Below are 13,869 nucleotides of genomic sequence, written 5' to 3'. Positions count from 1 at the left end.
GGTAATGAGCGAAGGAACATTCCCTGTCCAGGCACTATTCTACAACGGCTTTATTTGAACAACAAAATGAAGAAATTGCTTCAGTCTGATCAGAAGAATGGCCAAAGACATTTCAAAAAGCATCTGACATGACTTTTCTTTACAGTTATTAGTGATAGCAGTAATTTCCTTACCCCAGTTTGCTCCAGCTGAAGGCTTTGGGACTGTTTTAAGTAGAAGATAATGTTATTTCCAAGTCTCCTGAGATAAATTTCTTCAGTGTTCGCTGTGAAGTTAGGCAGCATCAGCTGCCTGGCCTGGAGGAATATTGAAGCCCTGTCCTATCTGCATCCTCCTAGAGATACATATACAGGTACATTCTGATCCTGAAATACTTGCCCCCAGGATCAAGCTGGCTTATTGTCAGAGAAGTAGGTTCTAAGTGTCCTTTGTCAATCACAATTATGTGATTGAGTTTGCCAGCCCAATCAATTTTCCAGGATTGAAAGCTGCAATACGAATAGCCAATGCCTGGCTTCCAGCCCACTCTTCATCTCTCCATCCCCAGCACTAGACTCAAGTTGATTCACAGATTGTAAGATAAAAGCATGTGGACTGCAATGGGCCCACTCCTTTTTCAGTACACCCAGAAATTCTACTGATCTGATTCCATTTTTCTAAAGAAAGAAGGAAAGAAATTTGTGAAATCATACCATTAGGCAGCGACATGTCCATACAGGCCTTCAGAGCAACAGTGTAATTGTGAAAATGACAAATTTCTTAAAATAAAACAAATTGGAGCACCTAAAGAAAACAAGCAAATCCTTCTTTCCATTTTTTTTTAAATTTAAAATTATGGCAATAAGCACTACTCTTTGTAGCAGGATGCAAATATTACTCTTTGCCAAGTCCTATGGAAATTTTGAAATACCTTATAATAAAAGGCAGGCACCAGTATTACAGCCCTAGAGTAAAACAAAACTGTGGCCAAGATGTGCAGTTCTGGCTTAGTTTTGTGTATTTACAGAGCTGTTAAACAATATTCTGGTATTTAACAACTCTACAAATACACAAAACTGGTGGTTTTTAAAAAGGAAATGTCTTCATGAAATTGAAAATTCTGTTTCCTAAGCAGGTTTTTTTCTGTGATCTCAGATTTAGTAATTCCAGGATTTTTTTTAATTATATCGGCACACTGTGGTGGTTCCTTATGCAAACAGCAAAAGCCATTCAGTTTCTCTGTGCTTAAAATGCTCTTACCAGGAAAACTCTTTTGGTATGAAGGGTTTTCTTTTTATTGCTTGTGAACCTAATTACTGAGTAATTACAGTTATATTAATTCAGAAATTTAATGCCACTTATTTTGCTTCCCAATGGGAGTGATTATAATGGCAATAGGATCATTGTTGCAAAGACTTTCAAACCACTCTAGATTTCTTTTAACAGTCCATTACAGTGTACAATCATGAAGCACAGTGTGATTCTCTTGAGAATGAATGAGGGATAATGAAAACAAACAAATATGATTCTATGCACGAATTCTTTTAATTAAAAAAAATTAAAATTGTGCTGTCTGCACATTCAAGCAAATGCTGAAAGTGCCCAACTCAGCTGAAAATGTTGTCTCCCCACCCACAAGACAACAACTGGCAGAGGAACATAAGCACTGCAAATACCCAGTAGTCAAGCAGAAATCTGATCGCAGGAAAATTCACTTAGACTGGAAAACTGGTTTTTGATACTGGAAACAATGCAGTTGGGGTAGCAGTGTGGAACCTTGGGGGAAGCCAAGTGTGAGTTAAACAAATGATGACTATTTAAAACCTCTCCCTGGGGCCATTGCGTTTGAGGGAGGGCGTGAAATACACACAGAGCTTAGCTCACTATCCATTAAGGCCTGGATCCACCTTTACTGCTGGAATACTTGGTCTTACATCTCCTGTATTTTCTGTCCTTTCTCCATGGAGTAGGAATCATGGCTCTATGTTAAGCGTGTAGGCTCCTGTGTATTGTTCCCAGGATTGAGAGAGGAATTGTGTCTAGTTCTCACCTCAACAAAAAGAAATTCAAACTTCTGACTTTCAGAAGAGTGTTATAACTATAACTATGACAGAGCAGGAAGAAAACATTAAAGATAATCTTGGCAACTGAGGAAGGGAAACTCAGTTGAGGGTACTCAATCAGGAAAGGAGGAAAACCAGTCATTTTCCTGTGTCTTTTCTAGAGTACTTTATGGATCTTTTATCTGGTATGACTGTATAAATTGGCAAAAGAAGGGAGAATACATCCTTGCCACGTATTTCTGTAGCTTCCCAAAGGTAGAGGAGCCTAGATGAGGGCACCAGCCACCAGGTTCAAGTTTCTCTCACCTTCTCTGCCCTGTGAAGCCCTAATCATCCTCTACAACACAGAGCAGTTCAGTAGGAAAAACTTAGGCCTGCCTTAAGTGCATGTGAGGAACCTCCCGTGGTTCCTTCCACCCTAAAATAACCTGTTTCAAAGTGAAAGCACCTGTCTGCTTCAGATTTTTCTCTCCTAACCCCAAAGATTTCATAACCTACAGGCAAGCTGCAGTGTGCAAGCATCCTCCCAGCAACAAGATTCAATCCAAAGTCTCTGACATTTTGGGAGGACATTTTACCTTACAAGAGGACTAGTCAGCAACAGAGAACATGTGCTCCTGCCATGAGGATACTGCAGAAAGATGGCCATGTTACATTTCTGTAACATGTAAATGCTGTGACTTTACAGGGTAGGGAGTTCCCTTTAACACTTGACAGAGATTGAGAACAGAGGGGTAAAGGGAACAGAGAGACAGAAAAGCTTGGTGTGGGTTTCTATCACTGAGCAAAAGGAATTTATAGGATGGGCCTGACTCCACTGGTGAGTTATGTGTCATGACATTCTAACATAGCTATGGAAAATGGGTCAGTATTATTCTATTTTTGTAAGAACTGAATGAGACAGCATTGCTCAGCCCAGATGCAGTGTCATTCTAGCTCATGCTGCAGCCTTCAGTGATGAGTTAAGGGAGCTTACAGTGATTCCTAGAACGAGGGGGAAAAAAAATCACTTGGCGTTGGAACATATTCAGTGTTCATTTTGGAAGGTCCTCTGGTTAGAGATTTCCATGGCTGCCAATTTTTTTTTTCTGAATCTGTTGTGTAAAGAAAAAAGCTGAGGTCACTCAAAGTGGGGGTGAATAGCCCAACACAGCTGCTCATCAGTGAGTGTGTGGGCCACATGCACTGGGGAGAGCCAAGTGAGGGAAAAACCTGCAGCGAGAGCATCCCTAGATGACACTAGTGCTGTGCTGGTGCCTCCCAGACAGGCAGTCAAGCTCCTGGGAGCTGAGCATGCTTTGGGGCTGTAAGGTCTGCAGCTGGACTCTCCTCAGCCAGGGTAATGCATTGTGAGCAGGATGCAGGCAAAGGAGGTTGCAGTATTCACTTGCAGCAGCTCACTGCCATGGGAGGAAAGCTAACTTCCAGCTGCCACTGGAGTATTTTGCAGAGTAGCATTTTTTCAGCAGCTGCTGAGTACTTATGTTTCCCGAACTGTTGCATATTTTCCCTTTCTTCCTCAAAAACACTTCATAGTCTCAAGAGGCCAGTCATCCTCATGAAACAGAATCTAAATGTGTTTTAGTTTTGTGAATGGGCTTCTGAGCAGCTGGTGTCAAAGGAAACTCCTAGAAGTCAGTTAGTTTCTATTACATTTCTCTTGCTTCACTCAGGCAGAAGGGGCAGCTCCACAGAGACCAACCTTGCCTTGGGGGGAAGAGGTGAGCATGGCCAGGCTTAGCCTCAAGCCCACTCCTCAAAACGAGATGTTGGCAGGTGTCACTCAAAGAGAGAAGTGGACGTTTTTGGGAACATAGGTGTCAAACACCAGACTCCAGGGAATACTAGGAGTGGAAGGTGTCCCTGCCCATGGCAGAAGGGTTGAAACTGGATGATCTTTAAGGTCCCTTCTGACCCACACCATTCCGTGATCATTTTCTGAGGCAGCGAGCTGCGTGCTACCTGCTGAAATTCCTTCTTCCCCTAACCTGTGGGGCTTTCACTCCACATTAAATTGATTTAATTTAAGTTTTTCAATTAGTAGAGCTGATTCCTCCCTTCTGTAAGAGCAACAAGACAGTTTCTGTCGACAGAAATATAACAGAAACTCTCTCCTGGACTTGTGCCCCATGAACCAGAAACCCCCTTCGCAGCATCACCCAGCACCCCAAGCCCCTCTCTGGCAGCCGCGACCCACCAGAGCACAGCGGAGGCGGCCACCACGTCTAAAATCCCCTTTCCTAACAGGGGCCTGGAGTTTCCAGAGGAAGCCGGTTAGTCAGACTCGCAGAGAACCTCCTCCCGCTGAGGGAGGAGCGGGGCGCAGGGCGGGACGAGCCGCCTGTAGCAAGGCGGGCGTGAGCTCCTTTCCCTTTGACTTCCGATCGGGCGGGCAGCGATGAGGCTGGTGGCATGGCTCCTGTGCTTCGCGTCCCTCTTGGGTAAGCCGTGAGGAGCACGGTGGGGACCCTTCCCGAGCCCTTCGCCTTTCTCCCTCACTCCTTGCCGTCCAGGATATCGTGGGCGGCGGGAGAGGGGCATCCTTGCCCTCTGCTCCCCATGCGGCCGGGCGGGCTTGTGCCGCCCCGGGGAGCGGCGTGGCCGCTGGAATTTTGGCGGGCTCTGGCGGTGGGTTGCGGCCTGGGCAGCTGCTTCTCCAGGGGGGCAGCTGCTTCTCCAGGGCGCCGCGACCGCCCTTGACTCCTGGCCCGGCCCTCGCGACAGCGCTGCGGCAGCGGGTCCCTGCGCGGGGCTGGGTGGGAGCGGTCCTGCCGCCTGCTCCCTGTCCTTCCGAGGGGTAGCGGGCAGAACCAGACAGCTACCTGCCTCCCGCATCTAACTCTACAATTTCATGCCAGCGGTCAGCACTTTTAGGAACTCCCCACCCTGTTCTTCTGTCCCGTTTCTCTCAAACTTGTGTAAAGGAAGGTTATGGTAGGAAGTGGGTGTGATATTATGGCGCCCGCCTACGGTGAGTTAATTCCCCCTGTTCCTGAGGTGTTAAGGAGCTCAGGAAGCAAGCTTTTATTATAGAAATATTCTTGTCACCCCTGTATATGAAAGTGCTGTTTATATTGTGTTCTGTGTTCCCTCTTGCTCAAGGAAAAACCATCAAAGTTGTCAAAGGTTTTGTGTTGGTTTTTTTTTTTAATTATTGTGGCGCTTTTTTTCTTTTTTTTTTTTTTTTCCCCGTAGAAGTAAATTATTGCTATTAACTTCTGGTGAAATACTAATCAAAGGCCTTCTTAGTCCAAGTTCCACCTGTGTGTCTGAGGAGCATAACCCTCACACCCATAACCCTTGCTCTGGGCTGTGAACGTGAAAAAAAACTCGCTCATTTTTTGAAATTGAAGATGTATGTACAAACCATATTGTTGTCATCAGAGATAGCTGCTATTGCTAGATGGGCCAATGGGACAAGAAGCATGATTTAATCTATGAAGATCTTCTTATCATTCCTCTAGTCTAAGGGATTTCTTGATGACTTTTTTTTGTTTGTTTGCTTTGGGCGTTTCCTGGATATGCCTGAAAAAGGAGCTATTGTATCCCGTTTAAAAAATTAACAGTCTCCTCTTGCTTTTCCTGAAGGCTTTAAGCAGCTGGTTCTGCTACTGAGTGTTCAGAGCAACTCCCTCGCATTTCCTCCTCATACTATTCTAGAAGTCTTCAGCTTGTTTTGTTTAATTAAGATTGAGAGATACTGTTCTCTAAGAGAGCATTGAGGGTCTTTGATTCTGAAGTGGTTGATTAGGCCAGGACATAAGGATTGCAAACTCTTTACTGTTGTTCACTAAACTAAATAGGCAAGCTTTCACACCATGTTTTTGTTTGTATGCTTGCATTATTGCTATTATGTGTGTTGACTATGCGTAAATGTTTCATGTTAATTTTAACAAGGTAAAGTCATTTCTGTATGAGGAAAATCAAGACCCTGAAAGTCAGACTGATCTGCCCAAGTGCATAAAGTAGACCAGTACGAGTTTGACTTGGCATGCAAGTTTCTAGCCTTGCAAATACCTGTTGTAAACACCAGGATGCTGTTGGTAGATTCTCATCCTCCTTCAGTCTTCCCGTTCTGAATCCCCGCCTTCTCCATCCAAATTCAAAGCACTGCACTTATCCCAGTTGTGTTGCTGAACGTCTGGAATGGGGTGGGAGATGTGCTTCTCCGTTCTCTTGTGGGAGCCTGTGACACACAGAGGCTACAGTGTAGCTTTGGCATCTTCAGAATTCCTACTCCATAAATAGGGATTCCTGCTCTTCACAATGCTCTGCCGGGTCAGGTTTTTGTCTGATAAAACCTCAAACTTGCAAATTAGAATGCAAAGTCTCACCGTGAGACTATGGAAGGACTTTGAGACATACCAAGAGCATGTTCTTTCAGTCCTTGGAAATTCAAGGCAAAACTGTGCTCAGATTTGGGATCCTGGAGATTGTATGTGGGTGGAAAAAAATAGTCATTGTGTTATCTGTGGCCAAGTTTATTGAGGGAACCCACAGAGAGGTCTTTGCATCCTCCCTGGATGAGATGAATAAATAATACCACACCAGCAGGAGGTCACAGTGCAAGCCACACCAGTAGGGATGTTCTGCTCCACTGCAGACAGCAGCCAAACTTCTAGTAACTTTAGCAGAGCCAGGACTTCACCCCAAAAGCAGAGAGGATATGGGAATTAGGCTGAATATGTGAAGTAGAACACCTAGAAGCATTCTGCATCCATAGTGCAGCTCATATGAAAGCCAGGCAACTCTTTCAATTTTCTGAGCATCAAATCAATTTTATGCAGTATTTCGGCCTTCTGGGTTCCTTAATGCTTCATTTACCAACTCAGCTTATTTATAAAAATTGAGTTAAGCGGAGAAGACTTATTTGATCTAAAAGCAGAGGTTGTCATGTACAGTATTGAGCATAGACTGACAAATAATTTTTAGGATCTCTCAGATTTTCTTTCAAACTTCTTCTGAATCTCCTGCATAGAAACTAAACATACCTCAGTGTGGCTTTTTGTTACTTTCTCATTAGGCCATTTGACAGGTTTGGGCTGGCTTTTGCTTTTATTTTTAAATTTTCTGTCTTCTTTTCTCTACACACAGAAATATATGCTCCTTTCTACATTTCTGTTGATCACAAAACCACTGATATTGCTCAGTGTTTTCTCCTGTGTTTCTCCACTCCATGGGAAATGTTATGAGAACTACATTACAAGGCATTGGGATGAATGGCGGAAAATCTGTACTCCTGAGAAATTCAGGTTGCTTGTAGAATGTGGTTAGTTCATAGGTTGCTAATAGAAATATTAAACAGTGTTTAATGGTACGAATGGAAAAATCAGTCATCAGCTTTATGAAGCTGACACCTGCTTTTGTTGTCCTGTAGCCTTACTCTTGAATCTTTCTGAATAAACAGAGGAAGGTAGGCATGCCTCACAAAGGAAAAAAAAAAATCAAACCAAATATCTGCCCCCTGCTTAAAAACTCTTGATAGGAGCTGACGCTGTTATATCATATTAAAACCAAAAAGAAATAAAAATTTTTTTGCCATTACTATTTAATACTACAGGATGGAAGTATGAACACAGAGTGAAAAATGTCACTAATAGTTTCTTGGCTTAATGTAATTAATGGTCTTAGACCTTAGAAAGCCAGGATCATCAATATTCTGCAGCACACACTGGCCCTCCCTAATAGTTCACCACTGCTAAAAGTGGTGATTTCCAGTCCTCCCCATCCCTCCCTCACCTTATGCTGGGAGGCCATGTGTTGGCCCAGGCATTCACTGGATTTAGCTAATTGCATTAGTTGTCAAAAACCTCCAACCGTATAAATTTAATGAACAGTGTTGGCTCAGTCCAACAGAGCAGGACCCTGAGACTGCAAAAGGAGGGCAAAAGCAGGTGGAGGGGAGGGAAAGTGGGATGTCCATGCACACCTACCCATGTGTGGGATCTGGTGTTTGCTTAATTGCCCTGAGCTAATCAGTTGTCTGGGGCAGGGGGCACAAGATTCTTAGAATAGGAGTTCTCATATTGCAGCTCTCTCCTGAAGGGAAGGTTTTGTTGTTTAAGTTCTTGACAAGAGAACTAGATAAATCTAGGTTACCTCAAAGTACAGGCAATAATAGTTTAGTACGTAAACCCTTCTGAAGCTGAAGTGTAAAGGTTATCCTAAATTTGTCTGTGTTATGAAACATACAGGTATGTTTTTACATGTTCTCTTTCCATCAATGCCCCATATAGTGCCTCCACAGCAAAAGAAGATTTGGATACCATGGTCCTGCAGTAACTCCCCCTCTGTGTGGTGAATTCCCTGTTGTACTGCCCTGGTAGACTCAGACTGCCACAGAATATATGAAGTTTCCCCACTGTAGAACCAAGTAAGAAAGACTCTTGTAAGGCAGAGATCAGTCTTTCTTTTATAATAAGACCAGTTAAATCAATGATCAGAATAATTTGTGACTGAATAATTATTAATAAAGTCATAATGCTGCTCAGAGGTAATTTCTGGGGACTCAGGCAGTAGAAGGAATATACAAAGCTAAAGTACTTGGATTTTAAGGCTGCATTGATATGTGAGTGATAGGAGTGATGGAAGTTCAAATTTGTGCTACGTGGGTAGTAAGAAGCGGCCTAACAAACTGCATGTGGTTTGCTTAGCAAAAGTGAAAACTCTGCTTCAACCAGGATGATGATGAGAGCTGTGAGTAGGTGATATTTGCTAATAATGTTGTGTGTGTCTAGACCGTTACATCAGAAACTTCCCCTTGCTGCTAATGGAGGAGTAATTTTGTGAAGCTTTTTCTCTTGCTGCTACCTTTAGTGTGGCCCTTGTGACACTGTACACACACCTTTATCCTGGCGTATGAACAGGCAGACTTGATAGAGATGGAATATTTTTGTCAATATTTGGTTACTATGGGATGAATAGACTTACCTAAAACTAACCTAAAGCAATGCTTTGGAAAAAGGAAAACAAATCAAGAAGGTGCCACAAAAATAAGAGCCCACATATTTACATTCAGAGAAAGGAATATTCTTTCCAGCTTGGAAATACAGCCCAGTGGGTACTTCTAACATTAAGTTTATTTAGAGGCATCTCCTCAGAGTTGCTTTTGTATCAAGAGTCAAAGTTTTAAAGGTTAAGAAGCCACAGCTGCACAATCAGTATCCATGTTGAGACGTGCACTGTACTCTTAGCTTCAGTTTTGGATATTTGAAGAAACAGGCCTGAGCTGCAAAATTTTGGATTGGACAGATTCTGTCCTTAATTCAAAGGCAAAGACACCAGGATTTCCAGGTGTGCTGTTGTGAACCAGATCCTCCTACTCATGGGAAAGTCAGAGGTGGCTAGATTCCTGGAAACAAGTTGTGAAGCCAGACCCAGGCACTCACTCACTTATTCCCACCCTCAGCAGGATGGGGCAGAGAATCAGTAGGGCAAAACTATGAAAAACTCCCAGGTTGAGATAAAGACAATTTAATAAGTGAAGGGGGGTGGAAAGCAAATTAGGAGGGAACCAAGTGATGCAAAGGCATCACTCATCCCTTCCTACCCATGGACTACTTTGAGCAATGGCTACTTTGGAAAACCTCACCCCTTCATTTTTATTCCTGAGCATGACATATGGTATGAAATATCTCTTTGGTCAATTGGGGTCAGTTGTCCTGGCTCTGTCCTCTCCCACCCTTTTGCACATCCCCAGCCTACTCCTAGGATTGGGCAGAGTGAGAAAGAGAGAAGGTCTTGATGCTGGGCAAGCATTGTTCAGCAATAGCTAAAATATTGGTGTGATATCAGCACTGTTTTGGTCACAGATCTAAAATGCAGTACCATGTGGGTTGCTATGAAGAAAATTAACTCCATCCCAAGCAGACCTAGTACACAAGGCCATGGTAGCAGTGAGCATTGCAAGTAGCAGCAAGAATAAAACTGGGCACATGATCAGAGGACAAAGGGGAGCAGAAAAGGCTTGAGCAGGAACCGGGGTAGAGGGAGCTAGGGAGATCTGCAAGGTTCAGCAAATGGAAGAAAGATATAAGTGGGAGCAGGAACTGAAAATTCTGGCAATTATAAAACTAAATATTTTTGGAATGAAACTTAAAAAAGTTGTTGGAGACTTGCACCTTCCTCTCAATTTTGGTGTCAAAGTCAGCTGGTGTCTGACCCTGGTGGCACCTTTATTCCTGCATAGCTGGTGTTTTGGTCCTGTGTTTTCCCCATTCTCAACTTCATTTCCTGAAGTACCTAGGTTTGCCTAATCCTTGTCATAGCCAAGCTTTTCTGCACCTTGGTACTATCTAAGTTCTGCTGGGATCCACTGAGTCCTTCTGAGAGTCACAGAGTGAGACTTTGATAATCGTAGCATATCTTTGATATCGTAGCTCAGGCTTCCCTGAGCTGTGCAGTGGAACATTCTCTTCAGGCTGTGCCAGTGTACAGTGTAGAGGGAGTTATAACACAACTGTGACCAAGAGGGTCTGGCCCAGTCTGGTCAAAATACTACTGAGAAGTTTTTAGGCTCTTCAGTTGACTGTAAATTTTATCTCTTTAATACAGGAAAATGTCTTGACCATGCAGTTTGACCAGTGAGTTAAGGAGACACAGGAGGCAGCATCTCCATCTCTGATAGTGTTTTAAAAGGCTTTACCTCTATCCTAGGAAGGTTTAGGACTGTGAATGCTGAGTGGAGAGAGGCAAGTACCCTCAGTGAAGTGGGTAAACATGGAAGTAAACAGTCCTTAAGATGCAGCTCAGTCCTTGTTATTTCCTGGTAGCTATTTTAAGAAGCCTGCTCCGTGGTGTGTGTGCAGTCACTGTGCTCTGAACCAGGCCAGTGCTGCTGGCCAAGGGAATGCTCTTCCTGAGTTCACTCACTTCTGCTCCATCCCATGCATGAGCACTGGGGACTCCCACTGGAGTCAGGGTGTGTGTCAAGTTTCAGCAGATTACACTTTCTGCATGACTATTTCATTGCAGAAACAGGTAGGCAAAGACAAAAGAGAGGGAAGAATGGGTAAAAGACATCCCCATGCTTTTGGGCAGCAGCATAGTTTTAAAATTACTGGGTAACTTTTGCATGGGAATGCTACCTGTTGTTAGTCCCCTGCTGAGGGTTATGACCAAAGGTATGCATTTTGTGCTGGGGAGGGACCCAGACCTGTTGGTGGTTGCTACCACTGGGTCCTGCCTTTGCTGATGTGTAGAGCTCTGTAGATGCAGGTGGCCCTGTATTGTCCAGGGATAGCAACACACATCTCTGTGAATATGCTTCAGTATGCGAGTGAAAAGCTGTGCTTTTGATGTTACAAGTAGGATTTGCAGTCATTTCTGCACGAATCTGATTTTATCTTGCAACAGCCTGGGTTGCTGCTACAGCTTTTTTCCATCTGTGTTCTCTCCCTCCTGGCTGTAGCTTTTGCCTGCGCTTTTATACCATGGGTCTAAGTGCATTCTTACTGGAGTTTGGGAAGTGGGTTGTGTTTGTGGCCTGTGGGAGAATTAGAAGGACTGTTGGTCCTCTTATTGGTGAATATTCTGATAGTCCTTCTGGGCTGAACATTTATTTCAGGTTTTTCTGCACCTGGTGGTTTTGAGGGTTAGGAGGGAACCTAACTGTCTGCTGCTTACAGTTGGTGGGGGAATTCACAATTTTAAAAAAGCCTAGAAAAGGGATAGTTGGGAAGTTACAAAAAAATAAAACAAATATCCACTATTTAAAAAGCTCATCTCCTAAGGCAAACAGTTCCTTGCTATAAGTTAACCAGTAAGGACTTTTCCACCCTGCTTTAGCAGGTGGAATGTTAGTGTCTTAATGGTAATAGGAGAGTCTAACTGCTGCTTTTATAGACTTAATATATACATATATGCATTTCAAATAGGTACTTGAAACCCCAAAAATAATGATAGTATTAAAAATAAAAAGGGAATTAGCTTACGGACGTTCCTCCAGAATAACTAAGCCTTACATCAGCTCCAAGAAAACTAGTGAAGAAAGTCAAACCAGGTAGACAAATATAGTAATGAAGTATTTATTGCTGATAAATGGAGTACTAAATTCTACTTACTCAGTCTGAACACAGCACAGATACCTTTAGCCTGCTTAAATGCTCAGAGTCAGAATTAGTCAGGTGAATATTAAGACTCAAGTACAGCACACTGGGTTGCATGGATCTGGGTGCTGGAGAAATGGGAGCAGAAGATGATGGAGACAAGATGAGGTGGTGGGTTTGCAGAAGAGGCTTTGCCCACACAATGTTACCTTCTCTTTATCTGTGACACTTTCATCATGTGATTTGTTTGGAAGGGAATAACAAAAAGGCTTGGCATAAGGAATTTGGAGTGGGTTTTAGGAGATACAGGAGCAGGTGATCTGATGGTTTCTGTAGAGGCTACTGAAGGCCTTTCCCAAATCTTTGTTCGTGAAGCCTAGCCATGATGATGACTGAAGGCCTTAGCACCCTACTACTTTGTTGTGTAAACTTTATCTTGGAATAATAGGCTACGATAAGGAGAGAGGGAGAAAGCAGAGAAACATCATTCTTATTTCTAGCCTTCCAAAAAGATTGTGTGAGAGTGTTTGGCTGTCATTTCTCCCTCTTTGCTCACACCAGAGAAGCAAACTGCTGTGAAATCTATTTCCATATAAAATTACGTAGAAAAGAGGGGGAAGGGTTCCTTGGAAATTTAGAAAAATGTCATGACACATGCTTTCTTCAGAAGCTCAAACATACGTGGTTGTGACCTTATGCAACATTTCTGTATGATTTCCTTGAAAAAAAAGGAAGCTGACAGATTGAGTGGGAGATTTCTTCACATTTTCACTAGACCAATGAAGCAGGGAAATAAAACCAATATAAATAAAACCAAAATGTCCAATAAAATTTGGGCATTTTTAGATGGCAGGAGATGACGGTTATCCGAAGAGTAAACTTTTCGTTGTTCTGCTGCTGGAAGCCTCGAGTTTCCTTAGGCAGGAACTCTTCAACTCCTTGCTGTGAAACCTTTGTTTCATTAGCAAGCAAGAGGAGAGTGCACTGAAGAGAGCAGCGCTCCTACGTGCCAAGCAGAACCTGTGGAGAGAAAATGTGTTTTCTTTTCAACTCTGCTTTCCTTCTGTCTCATTTCTGGGCTTGAAGGAGCAACAGATTTTCACTTATAGCTTCAACCTAGCTCTTATGACTAACTTAAAGGGAGTAAAGACGTGGAGAGTTTACCTGGATTGACCCCCAAGCTTAGGAAGTTATTAGCAGTTGGCTGAGCAGTGGTGGCTGTCCTTGCTTGTGTTCTTAGTCCCCAGCAAATGGCTGCTTCCTTTCCTTCAGGAAGTCATGTCACCTTGCTCTTGTCAGCAGCCACCACGGCTTGGCTTATGCATGCTGATATTAAGCCACCACAGCTTGTTTGTGTCTGTGAGCCAAAGATACCGAGAGGTAGAATTTCACAGTGCATAGAGCAGGGAGTTTTCCTCCATGCCAGGAATACTATAGGTTCTTAGGCAGTGAGAGATGACGTGTTGAGAAATATACGCTCCTAGAAATTGTCTTTATGAAACAAGTCTCTAACAAGACTCCAAGTTTCATCAGATCAAAACAGTGTTCCACCCTGCCCAGCATCTTGTTTTCCTGTGGTCTTCACACAAGTATTGGAGCTCCCCTGTGTTCTTTTCTTTTCTGGAAATTGTTAATTGAGAATGGGTAGAAAGAGATGCTCATACTGCGGCAGTGGGAGCAAGTGAGATGTTTAAATCTGCCTGAACAGGATAGAAGACAAAGAAAGCACATAGGTTGTGTTGAAAAGATGTGGGAGTGAGAGCTTACCCTGTTTGCTTTTA

At 43.2% G+C, this 13,869-nt stretch overlaps 1 protein-coding gene across 1 annotated transcript in view; it reads left to right on the top strand.

Annotated features, from left to right (window-relative positions):
- The first annotated feature begins 4,347 nt into the window (after positions 1-4,347).
- The window catches only part of LOC113966468 (SLAM family member 5-like), a 29,711-nt gene continuing 20,189 nt past the window's right edge, over positions 4,348-13,869 (top strand). Inside the window, exon 1 of the mRNA XM_027681230.1 lies at positions 4,348-4,483. Within this exon, the coding sequence (XP_027537031.1) occupies positions 4,441-4,483 (43 nt within the window). The 5' untranslated portion in view covers positions 4,348-4,440. The remainder of the gene's footprint in view (positions 4,484-13,869) is intronic.

The sequence above is a fragment of the Neopelma chrysocephalum genome, unplaced genomic scaffold (genome assembly GCF_003984885.1).
Source record: "Neopelma chrysocephalum unplaced genomic scaffold, ASM398488v2 Primary Assembly neopelma1_60, whole genome shotgun sequence".
Classification (NCBI taxonomy): Eukaryota; Metazoa; Chordata; class Aves; order Passeriformes; family Pipridae; genus Neopelma; species Neopelma chrysocephalum.
The sequence above is the reverse complement of the archived record's forward strand: the minus strand, read 5'-3'. Positions and strand labels throughout refer to the sequence as shown.